The sequence below is a fragment of the Gymnodraco acuticeps genome, unplaced genomic scaffold (assembly GCF_902827175.1).
Source record: "Gymnodraco acuticeps unplaced genomic scaffold, fGymAcu1.1, whole genome shotgun sequence".
In the NCBI taxonomy this organism is placed as follows: Eukaryota; Metazoa; Chordata; class Actinopteri; order Perciformes; family Bathydraconidae; genus Gymnodraco; species Gymnodraco acuticeps.
This window is the reverse complement of record NW_022990747.1, coordinates 486,778-509,802: the sequence shown is the minus strand read 5'-3', so window position 1 is coordinate 509,802 and position 23,025 is coordinate 486,778. Positions and strand designations below refer to the sequence as shown.

Sequence of the window (23,025 nt, the reverse complement as noted above, 5' to 3'; positions counted from 1 at the left end):
GATTTGTTTAATAGAGCACAAAACCAAAAGTAATGTTTCTGCTAAAAGAGATTGGTCATTTTCTGCTATGAGCAATGTTTTCACAGTTAATCCTGTTAACATTTATGTAATGGTCTACAGCTTCAGAGTTAAATTACAAAATGATTGGGGTTTTCGCTGGGCAGCGGGAAGAGCACCAAACATGTGGGAAAATGTCCAAATATGTTACCTTGGCAATCGGGTGGCCACCGGAAGAAGCTTTGACGGCTCCTCGGCTGCCCTCGGTCTCGTAGTGCGCTCGGTGGTGGGCTTTGGGTTGCACTTCTATCTTCAATTCATACTGGCCAAACTGGCTCGGCAGCGGCCAGTCCAGAGGAGGCAGTGAGGAGGTCCTGAGGAGAGAAAACCAAAGCAAACACAAAGAGGGAGAGTAGATTAGACCTTTGAACCGATACATACAAGCCTTTTGTAAAAGATGTATTAAAAGTAAAAAGTGAAGATGTGATTGGTTGTTTAAAAAGATGCTCTTCAAAGATAAATAGGGTGTTTGTGAAAGTTAGTTCATGTAAGCGTTATAGACAAATATGAGAAATTGGTCTCAGTCTTTTTCTCCAGATTTGTCCGTCCGTAATTTTTGTTTCAGATTGTTTGAAATATATATGACTTGTGAAAAATGGGTCCAAAATATACTTGGTGACTCCCAGGTTAACGTTCACTTCTCCCATTGGAGGTAATATATTCAGACCTGGCGTTAGTCTCCTAAAGGGGCGTGTTCATGGCAAAGATACAGGACATTGGCTCTCAGTCCGTGTGTCTCTTCTTTAAAACAAATTTGGTTGTAGTATTTGCTTTAAAAAAACTGCCCCGAAGCTTAAAGCTGAGAGCATGACATGTAATCAATGATGAAGAAATATGCCTTAACAGAAAAGGTTTGCCTCATTTCAAAATCTGTTTTAGTCATTTATGTGACATTAAAGTGAAGAGTCAAGCCAGACAACCTCTCTTTCAACTTTGCGGCTGTTACAGCAATCTGAAAAGGTTCAAATGTGGTTTTCCCCCTTCGTGGCCTGAGACAGCATAATAGGTGTGAAATGTGTGAATAACATGCTCAGCCCCAGCAGACGGTGAATCACTGGAGAGCTCACATACATTAATCCTGTCCTTAAACACAGCACTGGTAATAGGTCAGGTTAAGACTCTAAGGTTGAATCATTTACTGCGGGGGGTTTTTCTTTGTGAGTCTTCTGTGTGGGTCAGGATGAGAGTGTGTGTCAGTGACAGTGACTACATTACTGTGTGTGTGTGTGTGTGTGTGTGTGTGTGTGTGTGTGTGTGTGTGTGTGTGTGTGTGTGTGTGTGTGTGTGTGTTAGGGCTGCTCAATTAATCGTATTTTAATCGCGATTACGATTATGGCTTGCAATGATTACGAAAACAACGTAATCGAAATAAAACTTTTTTAAAAAATTATAATTTTTTTTTTTCAGTTGAATTAAACTTAAAGTTCAGGGTAATCAACTGTTAAAAACATACTGTTCACATTTTTTTTTCACCAATGCAGTCTCCTTGAAGGCCAATCATTAACTGTTTCAACCTCAGTTGCACCAAGATTCTATCCTGCCCTATATGACGATGCATAATTTAGCATTACATTACATTACAATATAATTGTATTGTATTATATTGTATTGTAATGTATTATATTGCATTGCATTATTACCTTTTATAATTAAAACAGATTATTGTTTAAACTGGTATCCGGGTGTTCTCTGATTTCCTTCATGTTATGATTTTAAGCAGGACTCGTCAAAACGACACGCGGAGCCGAGTGGGGTTGTAAAAACCTCAAAACTCCTACAGTGTGTGTGTGTGTGCGTGTGTGTGCGTGTGCGTGTGCGTGTGAGTGTGTGTGTGTGTGTGTGTGTGTGTGTGTGTGTGTGTGTGTGTGTGTATGTATGTGTGTGTGTGTGTGTTAGGGCTGCTCAATTAATCGTATTTTAATCGCGATTACGATTATGGCTTGCAATGATTACGAAAACAACGTAATCTAAATAAAACTTTTAAAAAAAATTATAATTTTTTTTTTCAGTTGAATTAAACTTAAAGTTCAGGGTAATCAACTGTTAAAAACATACTGTTCACATTTTTTTTTCTCCAATAAATGGATGTTTTAAAAGTCAATGAATAACCGCATTTAATAATCATAATTACAATTATTGACCCAAATAATCGAGATTATGATTTTTGCCATAATCGAGCAGCCCTAGTGTGTGTGTATTTAATGTGCAGTGCACCACAGGGGCTGGCATTGTGTGTTTTTCCTCCATGTCTAGTCTGTTTTTAGTTGTTTACTGTGTAGTCCACAATCATATTTGAACAGCTGCACTCAGAAATAAAAAAACCCAATGGCCTTCTCCACTGAGAAACTGCGTCTGTCCATCCGAGTGCATTAGATCAGATTATCCCTGAAAACATTTAGTAAATACTGGCATGAACCATTAGCATCAACCCAAGTTGTAACCTTTTCCAAATGTTCTTGTATCCAATATGCTGATTATAATTGATTAATTATGTTCCAGTACAATAATAAAATGTTACCAAAACATATTCAGAAGATGGTTCATCCACAGGTTAATGCTGTCTTACTGTACCTAAATGGTTTCATCTCCTTATGTTTGACACATTTTTTAGGCGTTTGCTAATTTGAGAATACCTCTTTATTCTACTCTGTAAAACCTTTACTGAACGTTTAAATATGTTTAACCGGACAATGTACTTGAATTATAGTAACTGTCATAACGCAAACCTTTGAGACATCTTGACAATGTGTACACAATTAATGATTCATGGCACTAGAGGCCTACTATAGGGCAGAACATGCTATATGTGTGTCATCCAGGTGTTTTGTCTGCTAGCAGTTACAGAGTGTCCTTGTTTACTAGCGTGGCAGTATAGACGTAAATTACACACCTGTGTGTGAGTGTGTGTGTGTGTGCGTTTGTACTCTCACCGAATCCATGCATGTGTGTCTTTATGTCTATAGCTGTGTATGTTAGGGCTGAGTCAGTAAATCAAGTCCAGCTGTAGTATACGCTGTGTCATGGGCCAAGAAGCAGCCTATGCTACACACTGATTTCTAGCACAGTGTGGGCCACTGTAGGCTCTTTGTGGCACAGTGGCTTTTGCTTTTACTTGGCTCCATCGTCATAAACGGTAGAAGCTCCTAGCATGCAAACATCCAAGTCTAAACGGCATGATAGATCTTTGACAGTACAAATAATTCTCAAGGGAAAGTTTGTAAAGTTTTAGCCAGCATGGCTGACTCCCGTAATTCTTCCCTTTCCAAACGCCTGTCAAGTGCTGGCTACGTTCAGACCAATCTGATCAGACTGAATGAAAGACATCTGAGTAGGGCTTTCAGTGGAGCCATTTCACTTCACTGCCTTGCAGACTGGCACCAATTTCAAAGGAAACACTGCATTTATGGGATGAAAAGTCATGTGTCTGATATTTTTGGTTTCAAATCTATGCACACACATTTTCCTATGACATGGTGATATTGAAAGGTCACCTAAAGCGACTTTAAGTTGTACTTGTAACTGTCAAGTTTAAGAAACTCAGTGACTATAGACTTTAGGCACATAATGTATATCACAAACAGTTATATAAAAGTCATATCCTGCTTCAAAACAAAGTTATGACAGTATGATTATCTGCTCTGAGTAACCGTGATGGTAAAATGTTTAGCCTGTTGTGTCAATAGTCAACAAATAGCTGTGATCACATGCCAGCTGCTCTATCTAAGATCTAAAACAGTGTATAAAGGCATCCTAATTCTGTTTTTCTCCCGGTTACTATGACATAACCACCAACGAAGTGTGGGTTAGCATGGCTGCTCCGGTAACAGGAGTAGAGGAGGACAGAGGAAATATGAGCTTTGTGTCGGAGCAGAGCAGAAGCGGTGGCCTATGTCCTGACACAGCATAACCTTTCTCAAATGTCTGAGCCATGCTGTAGGGGCTCCCACTCTGATCACTGTCCCACAACCCAAATACCCTTCTCTACATTTCTTCTCCATTGTCCCACCATCAGCCTGTGCATCCAACGAATCCTGTAGCCTACATGTTGCACCAACCAGTCATATTTTAAGTCGTGAAATGACACCTAGTTACATATTTCAATGCATTGTAAACATGGATTGTACATAACAATGGAAGCCCTGTTTATATTGTTGTCCTGCAGCTTTAGAATGAAAGCCTATTACAATTATTTATTGAGCATTTAGTGCATTTCTTTTGTTGCCGTATGGTATACCATTAAGCATACATCCAACCTCAATAATACCATCAGTTCCTCTGATACTTGTATTTCATTTACTTATCCAGTGATGCAGTGGTCATTGTTATTTTCCTGCTACTAAATTCTATCTTACTGACTGGAGATGCACATACTGTATTTGCCACTGAGTAAAACCGTCGTTTTCTTTAAAGGTCCCATGTCATGGCCATTTCTATTGATCATAATTCCATTGTTGAGGTCTACTAGAATAAATGTATACTGTGCAATTTTCCAAACTCACATTGGTTTCTCATACAGCATCTCTGTATAGTCTGTGTATTCACTCTCTGTCCTAAACGGCTTGTTGGAGCTCCTGGCCACCCCCCCCCTCCCTGTGAGCCCAGTGGCCGTCTGCGAGACAGCGAGACACAGCGAAACCCAGCGCGAAACACACACACACACACACCCGCAGTTTGTGCCCAGGCTGAGTTCCGCAGTGTCTCGCTGTCTCGCAGACCCCACACCAGTGAGCCAGCTCAGTGTCCCGCTCCTCGCAGCAGCGAGCCTCGCAACGTCCCGCCGAGTGTGTGTGTGTGTGTGAGGGAGTCCGCGGATTGGTCCAAACGTAACGGCTCGTTGCGTCACTATACCCGAAATACGTCACTATACCCAAGAAGTAAACAACGAGGCGTTCTGGGGCAGCATAGACAGGTCTTTTCTGTGTTAGAGTTGTACTCGCTACAGGGTGTACTTTGAGGGTTTGTGACTCTGCAGACCGTTTACATGCAGAAAAAGCTACATAACACAAGGGGACGGGTAATAACCAGAAAAGCATGACATGGGACTTTTAAATAAATCTTTTGGGAGCCAAGTCATAAGAGTGCCGTTAATATTTCATTGCAGAGATCTCAGGGAGTAAGGCGTGAGAAGACTGAACACTGAAGTGCCTGAACACAACTCCACCCACCCCTAACCCAAGCCAGCCCATTCCACCTGAGCCATCTGGTCAACAATCTAGTAACACACATGTGCATACACAAAGGCAACTCCAAAATAGGCCAGGGCAGTATTCTGTCATACTTTCATACCTTCTCTGACCTGGCCTGACCTGGTTAATTATGGTGTTTGTTTAAAAGCTTGAAAGGAGCTGCAGGTGACAAGCAAAACACAGACCTACTCAACTCACTGATCTAACACCGTCTGACTATACATGTTTACATTTTGTTAAAAGACTATCCCTTTTTTTATGTCAATGTGAGCAACTACTTCAGGCAGGTTTGGCAATTGTTCTAGAGCTGCATTTTTTTAAAGTCTGAAGAATCCCATTTATAAGCCAGGACTTCTCTGCAGCACCAACATATACTTTAATTTAGGGTAATGTTTGAAAACAAATGTGCACTTACCCAATATTGAGTTTACTGCAATTTAGATATTGCATAGGTCTATACTGCGAGTTTGATAACGTCTTAAATAATTGGGCAGCCCCTAATGGTTCGGTAATGTATGTAGGAATACTTTTTGGTCATTATTGGAATTAACAGCTTGTTAAGAAAAACAGGAGCTTCTGTTTTGCTCATGATACAGCGATGTAGACATGATTCTGTTGCTGCTCTATCCCTGATCTGTGGCCTAAGGACATTTCACTAACAAGGGCAAAGATGCAAATATGAAATGGTGACTCGTCATAGAGCCGTCTCTGTTACCCTGTTATTGTCTGGAGAGTGTTATGTCTGTGTGTGTGTGCGTGTGTGTGTGTGTGTGTGTGTGTGGTGTGTGTGTGTGTGTGTGTGTGTGTGTGTGTTGTGTGTGTGTGTGTGTGTGTGTGTGTGTGTGTGTGTGTGTGTGTGTGTGTGTGTGTGTGTGTGTGTGTGTGTGTGTGTGGCCCCCTTGCCATATGTGCCCTGTGCTGATTTACAGTGCTAGGGGCCAGTGCACACAAACAAGGCCAAGTCTTCATCTGCTGCACACATTGAAGAACAGACAGCCGACTCCTCTCCAAAAATACTCCATGAGTTTCTTAAATCACCCATCACTCTTTAATGTGGATATGTTGCCTGTGTGTTTGTGTGCCTGTTTGGAGTGGTTGGTGCTGTGTGTCCCCATGTTCCCTGCCACAAACTAATCAACTTGTATTACTCTATGATGTAACTAAGTCAGATGAATACTGGTGATACTGCTCAAAGCTCAAAGTTCCCTTGCTATTGAACATGTATCTGCTCTATCAAAGGCTTATTATTCATCCAACGTGCTATTAGATACTCATTGACAGCATCGCAATAAAACTTTCCAATATTTATGACTCCTCGCAACACTCTACACAAATAAAATCATCACTGAGGTCTATTGTTTAGTTGACCTACTGATGGATTTTAAGATTGACGACACATAAAGATGTCTTGCCCAGCAGTGATTGCCTCAATGATTAACAAAATACTGACCAAGATGCAGTTAATGCCACATTGCCTTTTGTTGTTTTACTATAAGTCAAAAACACTGCTTAGTTTGAGGATGTTAATCCATCAAGAATCCATTATGCCCCCCTATACATGTCGGCACAACTCTTAACAAATACAAACAGGAAACAGAAAAGAAAAAAAACGATTGCAACAGAAAGTTATTTCAAAAGGTTGAGAAAGTCCTCACTGACATTTGAAAAGTTCAAATGTTTTGTCACTTCCTCTCCCACTTTACATCTGCATGCATCCTTTACTTAAGTGATTGTTGGAGCTACATTGAGACAAGATGGTTTTTAGTGAAATCCTACAGTTTGTCTCCTAATATTCTCAAAAATCAGAAAGTTTACCTGAATATGGGCGTATGACCAGGTTTGGGTTTATTCCATGAGAAGTGAGAGGGCACTGAGAGGAACTGTTCCCCGGGCCCGTCCTTCTTCAGACTGTGGAGACCATCGTCAGAAGGAGAGTCTAGATTAGGAGACATATTTCCTTGGTCATCTAGCCCCATCTCCCCTGTCCCAGTCTGCATTGCTGTTCTGTCCTGTGACGTCTTCCTGGTCTTGGACGGGATGTCTGCCTCTGATGGACAGCACTGGAAGGGAGACATGCCTAAAGAAGGACTGCCGATCCATGTGTCCTCCGTCACGCTGCCCCTGGGTGAAGGTCCTGGTGTGGGTGAGGGTGAGTGATGAGGAGACAAGGATGCGGGGTAGCAGATGTCAGCGCTGGAGTGGCGCCTCTTCCCACAGGGTGAGGTGGGACGTGAGGAGGGCCTAGAGGTGGGACGCGGGCTAAGCCAATTCTCATCGGTGACACTGGTGCGTGGCGAGTGGCACGGGGACGTCCGGGGTGACAGGCTGATGGAGTGGGAGTGGTGCACGAAGGCGGGGTGATGGTGCTGCCAGTTGGGCTGCTCCTCCAAAACCCCCACACAGGTTTGAGGGGAGATACATCCCGGGGAAGTCAGAGCGGAGCCGAGGGTGAAGCGGGCCGCCGCTTCGTTTAGCTCCGAGTCAACATCGTCATAGACGTGTGAGAAAGATTCACAGGAGGAGGCGTCAGAGAACCAGCTCCGAGAGGAGAGGCTGCTGCACGGACTCGGGCTGAGCGAAGAGTCCCGGTACGAGTGGTCCAGAGGCAGGTACAGGTGGTCTCTGGACAGGGGCCTATCCACATGATAGTCCCCATCAGGCCCATTGGCCCTCAGATCCTGCTCATTGGCGTCCATCTCCTGCTGGCAGCTGGGGGAGATGGAGGTGATCTGGATGCTGGGGCACTCGAAGGCCTTCGGAGCCTCCACAGGAGCCGAGGGCAGCAGAGGGGAGGAGCCGTACTTGGAGTCTGGGGCTTCATATCTCGGAGGATCCGATCCTTGTCTGTGTGAGTGAAGGCGTGGGGAGGAGCTGATGAACTGGGAGTGGGACTGCATGCTATGACAAGGCAGGCCAAGAGACTGGTGGTTGGTGATCATAGACTGGGGCTGGCCCACATTCAGGATGTAGAACGACGTGTTGTCATCGGGCTCCAGGTCTAGGAGAATGACAGAAAGAGAAGATTTAGATACAGCAATCTAGAGAAAGGTTCAAGTATTACTTTTGTTATTTCTCAAGTTCCTTAGTTTGACTTTACTGTGTGAAAGAATAGGTAAAAAACAAATAACTGTTGATATCACTCTCATCAAGAAGTTTAAAAGCTTATGTTAATAACACATAGATTAAAATAGTGAGAGTTTAAATGCTACACCTTAGTTGTGTCACAGCTCCTAAAGCCACATTATTGAGATCATTTGTGATACCTAGGTCTTAAGTGGCGGAGTCAAGGTGGTGTTTAAGCAGACAAAAGCACTATTGGGCATAGCTGAAACATCATTCACATCCAGCCCGACCTTTAATCAATCCTAATCACAGTCAGAAGTACAGCAGAGAGGAATGGACAGTGTAAAACAAATAATGGAGTCATTTCGGTCAAAAGTAGAGCTTCTGGTGGCTCGCCAGATCCAAAATAAAACAACGATAATGCGGCCAGAGTGGTATACTCTCATACAGGCCTATTCAACTTTGATTTAAAAGTGATAAGAGGATTGATCATGTATATATTTCAACCTGGTGATACTTTGCTTCTCCTACTAGTCATGGGTTGACCTTGACCAGGACTTTGCTCGATTCTCTGGTTGCCAAAATTGCACCAAATGATTTGATCACAGACCAATAATATTGCGTTTGCCACCTGAGTTTGTGATTGCGATTGAGACCAGATTCAGGAAATTGGAGTCCGGAGTGTTGCTGGGTAGCAGGCAGTCATACAGGCATTGTTCCAAGAGGGATAACCGATGAACAGCACTACTCAGGAAACAAATTCACACAACGGTGCGTGCTGTCGGCTGTCATCACAGCTAGCGCCGGCAGGCTATTTATATCAAAGGTCATCCAACACAGGCTGTGAGTACACACACACACACACACACACACACACAGATACCCACACACAAACAAATAGACAAGAACCCACTGTCCGCATTGGCACTACTCTGTTAGAGGTTATTGATAAACTTCCACTGGATATGCTCTGCTGCTCCCAATGGGGCAGTTACACCCCCCTTCCAGTGTTTCACACTCACAGACATTTACAAAGACAACAGGAATTCATAATGTTTATGTTCTTATATAGAAGTGGAGATTTGAGATGATCTCATCATGCAGATATTAACTTGTGACCATTAAGCTTTATGTATCATGAAGAGCAGAGAACATACATTTTACAATTATTGTTTACTTTTGCAGAGCACTACTCACCTAACCAACATCAAACTTCACGAAATATGTCCTTTTTAGGACTTTTGAGCTATTAAAGGTGGGGTAGGTAAGTTTCAGAAACCGGCTCGAGATACACTTTTTGATACATTCCATAGAATGCTCTTAACATCTCGATAGCAATGAATATCTTAAGTGCTTTGACAAAACATCCATAAAAAAATGTCATCTGTGGAAGCCGTAGTACTGTAAAAAGTACAAAAAAGTGCTTTTTTACAAAAAAGTGCCGCCCTGTCTGTCAGCCTTCCATCTCGTGCACGCACAAATGTATCTCGTGCCCTCATTGGGCGTGCCGTCATTGGGCGTGCATTGCAGCAGTACTTCAATGACTCGCCAGCAACAGGCGGCCACTTTCACCAGTCTGCTGACGTCATGTGCGCGGTCATGTGTGTTGGAGGAGGTGCTCTGTAAGGAAGTCTGAAGGAAGGGGCGGATTCTTTTCGGCTGTGTATTTTCAAATTTTAGTGCACTCGAGCCGGTTTCTGAAACTTACCTACCCCACCTTTAATACAATAAATAAATACAAGCTCTGCTTCACAAGAAATATGAACTCTAATAAATAAAAAGCCAATGACAATTCTTTACACACCTAGCTTAGCTAAAGCAACCATGATAAGGTTGTGAAATCACTTCCCCATATTCCTCAAATGTATGATAATAAAATATATTTTTACACTCAAAAACTAAAATATTTGTTTAACTGTCAAGCACATTGAAAAAGGCCATAACTTCATATTGAGTAAATTGGCGTTAGCATATTTGTGTCCTCTGTTTTTAAATAATAAACCGTAATGTTTTTTTTAATCAGATATTAAAAGTGGCTTTAAAAAGCTTTTTCCTTCCTGCCCTCCTGTCCTCTCTATCCAAAAGCAGCCAGCTCTTTATTTATAGCCGCTCGGCTTCGCACTGGCCCTGCCTGCCAGTCACAAGACCCAGCAGTGGACCCTCTGACGACAGCATCTGACTGACGGGGGAAGAGAAGGACAACGTCGAGAGGAACAGAATGAGGCTGGGAGGAAAAGGAAAAAAACGATGGCAGCCGGACTTAGGAAATCACATGAAGAGAACAGGAAAGAAGAAAGAGACAGAGGGCACCACTAAAGACAGAAACACACACCATAACAGAGGGAGGCATACCACAGCAAGCTGCCTTTTCTACCAATTAAACGGCAGTATACCATGCACACAGAAAGACAAAGCCAACTATTACTTCATAGTGACATGACTTTCTTGGTTGCAAAATATTCCCCGTCTGTCATAATCATGACAAAGCAAATCCATCTCATGAGTGATGCTTCGTCTTCTTCTAACTACTAATAAAAGCTACATTTGTAATTCAAATCAATCCAATATAAAAATCTGGATTAAAAACATAGCTATGAATTGGCCAAAGGACTGGTATTAACCCATACACGTTGCATTAAGTGTTCCTTTTAAGAAGCCTTATCCTAGACTACTTTAGAGAGACATATTCACCTAGAAGGATTTAACATTAATACAAAATGTTGAATGCAGGAAATACATTTTCATCTGCTTCTGAATTGTTCTTCAGTTTGCTTTTCTGTGTAGCTTCTTAGCTCAAAACAAAACTTGACAAGGTTGTTTAAGCTCTGTGGAATCAAACCAAGAAAAACATTGAATTCAGATCATTATAATTCATTGCAGGGCAGTCTTAGGTGCTGACTCAGCAATGAGCTGCTGCCTTAGTTAATCAGGTGCTAAGTACACACAATTAGCAAGCGCCAATTGAATGAAAGTCACAGATAAATGTGCCTTGTGTTTGTATGTTGTAAATCTGGCACTGTTTTAATAAACTTGTCTTTTGCATTTCTGACAATGAATTCATTGCGATAAACAACCTGTGGTATCAACTGTGAAAAGGTGCACTTTTGCTGCAATGTCTGTCAGTAGCAATATGTCCTTTAGTATACAGCATCAGCATCATGTACAGGGAAATATATAAATGAAATGCAATCAGTACATCTTATAACATATTGACCACACGGTCTCACGTTGTTACCATGTCCTAAAGTTGCCTCCTGCATAACAGTGAAATTAAAATATGACAAACAGGACTAAAGGTGGGATAGCCACAAAAAGCCATCAACTTTTCTACCCTTGGATTTCTTTATACTTCATACATTGTGAAGAGGTTATTAGCAGAGTTGCAAAGTGCGGGTCGGACAGGGGACGACCCTGTTACCTGGCCCACAGCCCCCTCCTTGCCCTGATATAACATTAGCATGCAACCTAAAACCCTCAAGTGTGGGGAAAGGGTTGGGTGGTGGGAAACCCCTGAGTCAGAGCCAAACAACAGTCACCTTAGGAAATCAGGTCAGAGAGGAGAGGAGAGAAGTGGAGAGGAGATAAGAGGACAGGGGAGGAGGGGAGGTGTGAGGAGACGAGAGCAGAGGAGATAGCAATGGAACTGTTTTTGTATCAATGGCCTTGGTTGCAAAGCCCCTGAAAGCGTATCCATACATCAGACAGCCAATCCGGTTAAAGAACGATCTGTAAGAGGCTTTGCTGTACCGAAGATAATAATAGCTCTCCTCACTGGGAGATGTTTTAGTGAAGCATCTTTGTGGATACGTGCAACACACCACAAAGACTGTTGTGTTCTCAGGGTAACCACAGGGAGCGGCCTGACCCACTGTTGATGGTGCCATCCACTTTGGCTCCTTGACACAAAGCCCAACAGGCTGACCGTCACTGCCTGGGGATTCTCGTTTAATCCACAGAGACTTTGTTTTTTCCTTCTCTACTCTCACTGTCCACAAAGTGTGTCAGGGTCCTGTGATGGGCAGTGACACACAGGCCCACATTCTGAGAAAGCCCAGTGTACTACGGAGGGAGGGAAGGAAGGATTATTCTCTTTCAGAGAAGATGACAAGTTCATTGCTGAGGCAGGTTCCTGCTAGTTCACCCAGAATCTCTTTATGTGTGTGCACGTGGGTAACAAAGTGTGGGTGGTTTATGACTGTGTGTATTTTCCTGTGTGCCTGTGGTTGTACTTTTGTGCCTTCCTGTGTCTTTTTTGCACTTACTGTATAGGTATATGAGAGTGTTTGTGTGTATATATGCTGTCTTCGGTTACCCACTAGCCCAAACACCATGTGGTGCTGGAGCTAAAGGGTAACCTTAGCCAGGGTTCCCTTTGTGGTGGGCAAGCAGGTTGATTAGAGCAGGCTCTGCTTACATCCCCTGTACAAAGTCTTTGTGTTGGGCCCAGTGTCCTCTTTCAGCCCTCCTCCAGAGCTGCTGACCAACAGACCAGAGCAGAAGTGTGCCTATAAGGTCATATAAGCCTCATGGGATATATGGTATATCCCCAGATAAAAGTCAAAATGAACACATTTTAAAGGAAGTACATTTTATTTTTATTTCTGTGGTCTGTAAAACAACATCTCAGTGCTGGATGCTCATGAAACATGTATTTGTTTACATTTCAGAGGTCTAAAAGTATCAGTCCACATCGGTCCAAATTCTGTTTGCGTCACTGCATGGAGCACATTGCTCTTATTTTTATGCAAAGCAACAGCAGGGCAAGGAATGTAATCAGTGCCCAGCTGTCACTTAATGAAAATAGAAAACACAAGTTTTATCATGGCATTGATAAATAGTGTATACCTTGATTAATACATAAAGTAATAATTACATTATAACCTTAAAAACAACTCGAATTGTAATATTTGGCATGATACTTTGTTGATGTAGATAGTTGTAGAGATTCGCAGCAGAGTCCAAGCTAATCTATTTTCTACCCCCTGGGTTTTCCTATAACTTGCTCGTTGGCTACGTTTCTAAACACGGAGCCTGTGACGCACATGCACACGTATATAGTAAGGGTTGGCCTACACCTGGGTAGCTTAAGCTTGCTGAATGGGTGTGTGCCAAACCTCCTGGTGATCCCTGAATGTGTCCGTGGTTTGGTCTGTGCACATATAACATTCAGTGAGAGTGAGCAAGAGGGCAGAACGAGACAGACTCCTTGTATCAGTTATGAGGCACAAATCACAAATAAGGTAACATTCTGAGGTAGGTATTATTCTGACATATTGTTCTGTAATGCTACTGTATGTTAGGGTTACACGACTCCCTAGCCAGCAGAGGCTTAACAACGGCAGACTTAGCCAATGTTAACATATGCCGGCAGCTAAATTAAGCTCCTAATTAACAATCTCATGCCGAGGTAACATTATGGGATAAACATAGAGTGCCAAATAACCACCTGAACTAAATACCCACCAACACACGAAGATCCCTTTCAAACACATCACTAATTGCCTTAAGAGTACATTATTTGGTACTATAAAGAGATCTAGGCTTTAGGAAAGGGTTATTCTTCCATTGTAATCAAATAATAGGTTGCATTGAAATTGCAGGGCTATAATTGCAAACTATAAACGTATAATTGAACCCTAATAGGTAAAAAAACTGGATTTTAAAAAGATATCAAACAACATTTAAATTACAATTTGATCAAAACAAATGCCTTGAGATGACATTTATTTGAAATCATTAGACAAGGAAAAAACAGATATCCAGCACTTCAGACAAACGCCACATAATGTAAGATATGTCTGTAACAAAATGTTTTTTCAGGGCGTACAGCTGAATGACCACAGAAATTACATTTAGCCTCAGGAGGTTTACACCATACTCATTCGACAGCTATGACCACAACCAAACCCCATCCCTGATTCCATCAAAGGTTTTCATGAGGTTGATAAATGTCCAAAATCCACAGTATAAGTATTAAATCCAACAGAAAAGGAAACCAAATTGTCGAAATAATTATATACCACTATTCATTCAATATTTGCTATTGCATATGCATTCACTGATGTATCTTGTCTGGTATAAAGCCTCATCTTTGACACCCAAGTGTGTTTACATGCATTTAAGAGACTTTACTCCACTTTTACTTCTTGATGTCATTTGCATGTTAACTCAGGTTTTTGAGTAACCACAAGGTTTTCACAGTGCATCAAAATAAAATGCTGTTACTCCCCCGCTTAACTTTGCCTCTTCCACTAACCTGTTTTCTTGTGTGCATGTAAACAAACAGTGTGTCACTCGGTTTATGTATGTATTGGTTGTCAGTGGGAGCAGGAGAGTGCATTAGGATATTGTCCTCCAAGGCGAACACAAGCTGCTTGATGGCCTGCAATAACCCAGAGCAGATAACATCAGAGGCTACCGCTAGCAGCTTGACATTTAAACAATCTGTCAGGGCTGACTGTGCATGTGCCTGAAAAAGTCTGCCCGGGAGAGAGAGAGAGAGAGAGAGAGAGAGATAGAGAGAGAGATGAGAGAGAGAGAGAGAGAGAGAGAGAGAGAGAGATAGAGAGAGAGAGAGAGAGAGAGAGAGAGAGAGAGAGAGAGAGAGAGAGAGAGGAGAGAGAGAGAGAGAGAGCAAAGCAAGAGGGAGAGGGACATGCAGGGAAAGCTTTTGTGGGCCTGTATTATGTGTGAGAAAAAGCGAGGAGGACAGTGTGTGTGTGTCTGAGAGAGAAATACAAAACGAGAGACATGAGCAGAGAAGAGATGACATTTACTAACTACAGGTCTTAGTAGTGAGTCTACAGTATATATACACACCACTGATAAATTGCAACAAGTGTGTCAACCAATATCCTCCAACCGAGTCCATAACAAATCATAGAGATTATTATACTTTATACTGTATATACTATGTTCCTGGAATATCCAAGCATCAACACAGTAATGCTTGTTTTAGAACTAAGTATATATACATAGGACGGATTGTTTTATATGTAGCTCTGTACACTTTCCTTATCTCCACATGTCAACAGTGATGACACAACCTCCTGGTCTTGACCCACCTTCACGCAGATTAATTAAAGCGTACCGGCAGAACCACATGGATGATGAGGATATGGTGAGGTGGTGAAAAGAAAGGCAGTGTCCTCAAGTAAAGGGTCCATCTGCTGAGTTTCTGAGAGTCTCACCACAGTGCTGTTGCTCTTTATCGTGCTTGTGATCAACAGGAAATAATCAAGGAAAAAACAGGAAAGCAGCAATTCCCACTCCAAAAGCTTAAATGGAATTGAAATCCAGAAAATAACTTTGCCTAAAGTAGGTAAACACTTCATTTTTGTGTTTTTCAAAGCCCTACAAGTTCATTCAGGTTTCCAAGAGGACTAGAATATCTTGAGGCCCCGATTCATGTTTTAAACTTTTAAGCATGTGCATTATGTGATCAGTAGTTCATATTTTAAAACCTCTATCCACAATTAGTGTGGCCTTTACACCCAGCTGTCAAAGTCCACATGGTCCACATTCCAACCGTGACCCATGTGGTCTCATTATGCAGTGAAAATCAAACCGGTGCATTACAAGTTTTAAAAAATGTAACTACTGAAGTCACTATATTTAAATACATACATCCGCCAAAAAGGTTATCTTTTTGGTTTGGTTGTTGGTCAACAAGATTATGAAAAATATATATCATAAAGCATAGAAGAGACCATACCATTTTGGAGCGCATCCTCACGTTATTTCTGCACACTTATTTTAGAATGATCATTTCACACCTAGGGTTAGGGTTAGGGTAAGTGCCTGATGTAGAGGTGACCACACATTAGCCTGACTGAAATAAGGCATTGAGGGTCAGCCTAAAATCAAATGGGATTCAAAACAGCGTAATCCCTGCGTAGCAAGCCTCATAGTAAAAGAGACCAAAGAAAATATGAGAAAAAGAAGCCAGATGCAGAAGTTCAACAGCTTTCTCTCTGGTGTAATGCAGCCTCTGACATGTTGATACAGCGCAGCCAGCGGTAGCTTCAGTTACACTAAATTTAAACTAGACAGATGCCTCACATACTTACTCATGCCTCGCCCCGGGAAACAAACGTCTCATTCATCACACTGGGTGCTGGGACCCCTCCAGTTCAGTAGGGTCATGGGGCACCCACATGGAGATCCAGCCCCACATGTGGACCTAATGCATGACTGTCTGACCTTTCACCTCTCTGCCTTTTACATTTTCATAGAAGTATTAGAACCTGTAGTTCCATAAACCCTCTTTTTCTGTCACATAAAGCCTTCAATATGAAACTATCATATTTACAAAGTCTATGGACATTCTAACTCTCCACCGTCTTAGCTCTGTTTGTGTGTTTTCCTCTCTTCTTTTATTTACTTTTTGATTTTATATATATATATATATATATATAGGTATATTATCTCCTGTGGTTGTCTAAAATAACTCAACTAATGCATATTAAAAAGTATCCATGTCCTACATGTGTAATATAAACAATCCTCCTAATCAAATGTGCAAAAAAGACACCTTATAATTGCATATTAGCCAAGTGGGAATCAAGTGCAGTACATACAACATACAACTATATCAACAACATCTACATTTGGGCATATTTTACCAAAAAAGTGAGACCATACGAAAATAAAATTGGCCATACGTGTATAAATAAATAAAAACGTATTTATTTGTCATCTTTCAGCACTTCAGTACAGCCTGTACTTTGATGACAGCTGCTTGTCTGAGTGGTGGCTCCCACCCCTCAATGTAAAGTCCAGACCAACACGCGCACACACACACACACACACACCTGGCTAGAGAGTGGGAGTGCCGGCACACTCACCTGGCGATGTAGCGCACAGCATTCTTCCACTCCTCTCCTCGTTAAGATCGCAAAGTGCTTGAGCAGTAAAAAAGTTGAAGGCTGCAGACGTGCTGGGACTAGAGGGGTTCTCCGGCACTAAGTACAAACGAGTCACTAGAACCTGCCGCCTGCCCGCTGCCACTCTCTCTGGGAGCTCAAAATAGTCCACCATGAGAGCGATGTAATTTCAGTCTTTCCCACGACAAGGACTGCGAGGATCGTGCTCTTGGTTCAGAGAAGCGGAGCAATGACAACAACATACACAAGGGCAAAAAGCTTTCTCCAATGGCTGCCCTCAGTTTGATTCCTGAAGCTAAAAAGGTTGCAAAGACAATCCTTCAGGTACAATAAATGCCACAGCATGCGGAACAAAATCAAACCCAACTAGTCAGTAAGTGGTTGTGGTGACTGCTGGCATCTGGAGATTTCATTAGCCTAGATCAACCTCTCTGATGTCACTGGTGGTCTTTTTCACATCCTGAGAAAAAGACGTGAGAAAGGAAAGAAGCCTCAGTCTTCCTGGTGGCGGCTGGTCTACAACGTACCGCCTGGTATGGTGGCAATTGACAAACCACAACAACGTCTTTGGGTTTGAGATAAGAAGCCAATATATATGGAGTATATACAAAAGTAAGAAAAGAACATTCAAGATAACAAGAGTCAGTAGGTAAACAAAAATGCTGTTCATCTTCGCCAAGTGAGAGAGCAATGTGCCCCCCTCTCCTTTTATTACCCCTTGCCATCTGAACCCCACATGGCATGTCTGGGCAGAAAGCCAGACACCTCCGCTATGGATCGACTACCATGCCACCCATAAAGGGCACTTGTGCACCCCCCCCCTGACTCATACCACCTCAAAAGCCCATTGAGGCCACTGCTTGGACCTGCATAACCCTAACTCACCAATACCTTGTTTCTACAACTCATTTTATCACCACTCTATCACCAATGGATCAAGTGGTACTTTAAGCGATAAGCCCAAATACATGTTGTGAGTGAGATGGAGTGTTTGTATTACGAAATTAGATTCAAAATAAGTGAAAGGGGAAATATGTTCTATAATTATTATGTTCAACCAAGCTTAACCTTAGTTGAAAGCAGGTGTGAGGCCTGTCTGTAGCGGCAAAGCGTCTCTCACTGACTCTTTTCCGTGTCTTGGATTCACAATGATAACTATGAGCTACAACGTCTGGGATTGAGAGACGTTTTTGCATAAAGCTACTCAACACATGATTGAGATACTTCTTGACACGTGGTTTCCCCTGCCTATGTAAATCTACAGGAGGCCGCCTACGCGTGTTGGTTTTCAACAGCCTAAATTGACAAATTAGAAAAAGAAAAAAAACACTAAGCTGGTGATCAACCATCTCAAGATAAATCTGCTGTAAAACTACGAAACAAGAGAACAGGCAATGGGGAGTTGCTATTAATAAAAACGTTAAAATGCACACTTCTTCTTTTCATTTAATATCATACATTTTATATCATACATGGAGTTTATTGTGAAGAAGAAGTTCAGAGTAGAGGGATAACTTTTTTAACTATTTCTAATAGACTTTCTTGAAAGGGTTGAAATGTTTTTTTTAGGTTTTTGAATATCTGTCTATGAGCTACAGTAACTACCTGTTGTTGCATTAGTTTCAAAAAGTCAATTGGTTAAAACCCCGCTCATAAAGCAGAGTAAGGGGAAATAGCATAATTCAAGCACAAATAATAAAACTATGCATTTTCCAATGTCTTGACTATGATTAGGAAACGACAGAGGGGTCAAAATAACTCGGTGTAAAAGCTAACCACGTTATCTCAAAGTTTAAAAAAGACAATTGTTCGGCCAATGAGTCTTTCGAGTCTAGGTAAAACATGAACTATTTTCAAGCGGACCATACACCAGTTAAAAAGTGGAAAATAACTTTCGGTATTATTGACTCAGCCAACCACACAATGGTGAGCTTTTCACCATTAACATATTAAACAATATGATTATTTCTAAAATGTTGCATTATCTCTGACATTGCAGTACAGAATCTTTGTATTACTCTTTGTCCACTGTTTATGCACTAAGCCATATTGCTACGGTAGAATTGTATATATTGAACTTTTTTGTTGGCGATTTGAAACCATCTCCTGAAACAAGACTACACCCAATGAATGCAAATAATACCAACACGTCTTTTTAAGTTAAACCAAAATTAATATTGGATTAGGTCATCCCCTAACTGAGAAAAAATATAGCTAGAAGAGACTTTTAATTATATATTTTAGTTTTAATGCTGGTGTTGATTCTATAGCTATTATCCTTTTTTCACAACTTTTTCAGTAAATGTTATGAATGACTCTTTCTAGTTCTGCTGATTCACAGAAGAACTTCTATTCAGCAGGCACTGTATATCATCTCGGGAAACCCCTTTCTGTCAAGTGGCTGATTCCTCTGTATTTAACAGCAATACTTCAAATCAAAGAGGTTTCCTGAGCAACAAGAAAACACTCAGAGAGAGCAAGAAAGTGGCAAACACCCATAACAAACAGACAAAGAAAAGCAGAACAAAAAAGACAGACATAGGAAGGGCGTTTTTCTGAACCACGATATTACACAGATTTCTAATCACATTCACTACAAGTCAAAATGCTGAAAGACAACGAGAAATCTCACAATTCTGCTAAAAGAGAAAGTGAGCAGAAAGCCAACAGTCAGCCAAATTAAATGTGGCACTGGTCCGTTTTTATTTGGGGAGATATCTTTCTTTTTTTCACAACGTTCAACGAGTTCAAGCCGCAATAACAATACGGTGCTAAGTGGAGTCGATATTGTCAGATATTCACAGACAGTAGAAGTTCTTCAGGTTGTAACAAAAACAAGCCCTGACTTGATCCCTGCCTGCACAGTGGAAGAACAACTGAGGAGTGTGCAGCTCCCTGTGACTCTGGCTGTGTGATCCTGCATTACACTTCAGTTATTCATTTGGACATGCGCCCCCACTTGCACAGTGGTGCTTTTATTCCGAAATTATTCCAACTGCAAGTTTTTCCCTTCGTCCCATCTCCAAATCAATCTTCTCTTAATCGAAGGAAAAGTGTGTTTAAATCTGCATAAGCCAACACGTCATGAAGTCATTACTTTCCCCATGAAAAGGACAGCGTTCACATGTTCCAATGGTTAATGCCCAAAGACAGAAACAGATGAAGAAGATCCATTTAGCATGGAAGAATAACACAGCATTAATCAATAAATGTGTGGGTTGAAATCCACTTTATTATCTTCTTATATCACTCAGCTTCTGTACAATACATACTATCTAAAAGACTCAATCCTTTACTATCAAAAGAGTGTTACTACTAGACGACTAAAACAATGGAAAATCCAAAATATTGAATTTCACTGCAAAACCGCCGGAGTCTAGTTTCAACCAAGAATGTTTTGTCTGCAATTGTGATGCTGGGTGCAGACTTCTGCAAATCCCTGTTTTATGAGAACAGTTTTCTCAAGTGTTTGCAGACAATAAAGAAACAAGCATACATTATGAAAAGGATGAAATCTGCTCCTGTCAATCATAACACTTAACAACTATACACACTCGCATTTTGCTAGATATTGGCATTAAACAGGAACTGCCTCGAGCAGCTGAAATAAAAACACACACTTAGGCATATGCAAAATGAGTCAATGTATCCACGTGTTAAATATAGTCAATAAACTGAAGGTCATTGTGATTTTAGTCCTGACACACGTGCTTTTGTCAGGACTAAAATGCAATTTCATTTATTAATGAATTGGATATGACTATTGTGAAGTTCAACAACACTGCTAATGTAAAGTCATATAAACTAAAAGCAGCCTGTAACTGAAAGAAATGAATTTAAAACTTTTTCTTCAAACCCAGGTACCCTGACACGTTCTTGCTGTTCGACAGGATGACATAATTATTTGCAAACCTGCTTGTCGTACTTCTTTACTGCAGCTTGAATTCACTGAGAGAAAGTGAAATGACATTTGAAATCAGACAGAACCATTCTATTACTGCGTCAATAAATTAACTGGGAAACAAATTGTAATGACTTGTGCACTATTATTCACATTTAATTTAATTATATATATGTCCTAGAAAGACATTCATTGACTTCATAGCTTTCCTATTTACTATCAAGTTTGTGATCTAACTTTGTTTGCATGTACTACTATTATGATTGTTTGTCATTCTACTTAACTAACAAAGCCTGGCATTGCTCAATCCTTTCCTACTCTTTGTTTCTACTCTGACAATAATTTTCAAGATAGCCATTAACTTTTTGATAGACAAATGTGTCATATTGTAGGATACTTCAGCCTGGGGGAAATACAGTAGAGGGCAGTTTCATGCGGGAAAGATTATCATCTAGATTCAAACCCACGGCATCTCATTCAGCATGGTGCGCACCTAGAATCACTGTTCCACCAGGAGAAAGTCTATTTTTAACTTCTTTATATTGCTTTGTTGTAACAGGTAACAACAGGTCCAATAGCCTTTATGACTAATTGTTCACGTTGGGTAGAGTAAATGTTTCTTCTAAAGGTGAAAAGCACCATAACAATTATCTGATGGTTTTGCATATATTTTGTTTATGTCCAGAACATCATGACATATCAAACAATGCTTAATTCAGCAGTCACAGTGGGTAACCCATCATTTCCATGAGAAAATGGTTTCAAAAAGTCAAGGGTCAATGTAGTTTCAGTAATAATTGAAAACTTTTCACACTCAGATATAAGGCCACTTGTGGCATCAAATGTGTCTTAACATTAAAAACATCAATAATAACTAATAACTATTAAATATTGCTAAATTAAATAAAGAGATGTATTAACCACTTGCCTCTAATAACACATATACTGCAAAGCCTATATTGGTAATTTAAACAGCACAACAGCAACTGTCCTACTTTTGACTTATTTTGTGAAAAACAAGTGCTTAAAAGTTATGACAACATTAACATGTGCAGCTTTGCAGAAATGTGTCTGTGACATTCAAACTGGTCCCTCCTTCTGCTTCACTTGCACAACATCAACCTAACTGTTGCAGTCCCGCCTGAGATACACAGCCTCCACGTATACAGAAGAAAAGTTATAAGGTGCACAATGAAATGGTGTTGTTTTTACCTGGATACACAGTTTAATTAGCCATGACAATGGCTGCACTGGGGCTAACTTGCTAGCACGTCAAGCTAATGACAGCTGGCGTTGTGGACATTAGCTAGGCGACCATGACAGAAATATTTTTTTAATATAAGAGTATTACAACACTTATAAGGTTAGGTTCCTCTTTCATATGGCTTGCAGTTTTGATATTACAGTCAAATACTGTTGGTTTAATTTAAACCAGCAGCAGCTTAGGTGAGTAACTTATGTTAATGTTACAGTACAGTGTCTTAGTGTACTTCCAATGCATGCAGTAACATTATAACCCCAAAGGGACCACACTGACCTGCAGGCCCCAGCGGCTGCTGCTGCCCGTCCTCCCCGAAGATCAGCCTGAAGTCCAGCTCCTCATTCCCGGGGCAGTTAGCAGTCGTCATCTGGTTTGACAGCTCGGGTTTTTACCCCGCCACTCGACCGTCGACTGATGGAGCAACGTATGCTCTCCTAAAAAATGTCACCACATTTACCGACTGTCACGACTCCGAACTTCAACTTTTGTTTAAGTTATAAGCGGTTATGGCCATGCACGAAGCCGTGTTCCCCCCCTTAGTTAGACAAATCCAAAATACAGGTCGGTGGCTGCTGCTCTTCCTCGTAACTTCAGAGAAAGTCGTCTGTCCGCTCTGTCTCTTCTTCCCTCACTGTTTCTCTCTGTGTGCCGAGCTAATCTACAACAAAGAAG

The 23,025-nt window shown here is 41.2% G+C and overlaps 1 protein-coding gene across 1 annotated transcript in view; it reads right to left on the bottom strand.

Moving 5' to 3' along the window:
• Positions 1-22,720, bottom strand: part of nfatc3a (nuclear factor of activated T cells 3a) — a 58,622-nt gene extending 35,902 nt beyond the window's left edge. The window contains exons 1-3 of the mRNA XM_034232190.1: positions 22,630-22,720; positions 7,059-8,241; positions 209-371 (exon numbers count right to left, since the gene is read on the bottom strand). Coding sequence (XP_034088081.1) covers positions 209-371; positions 7,059-8,241; positions 22,630-22,720 — 1,437 coding nt within the window. The remainder of the gene's footprint in view (positions 1-208; positions 372-7,058; positions 8,242-22,629) is intronic.
• Between the last annotated feature and the right edge of the window lie 305 nt (positions 22,721-23,025).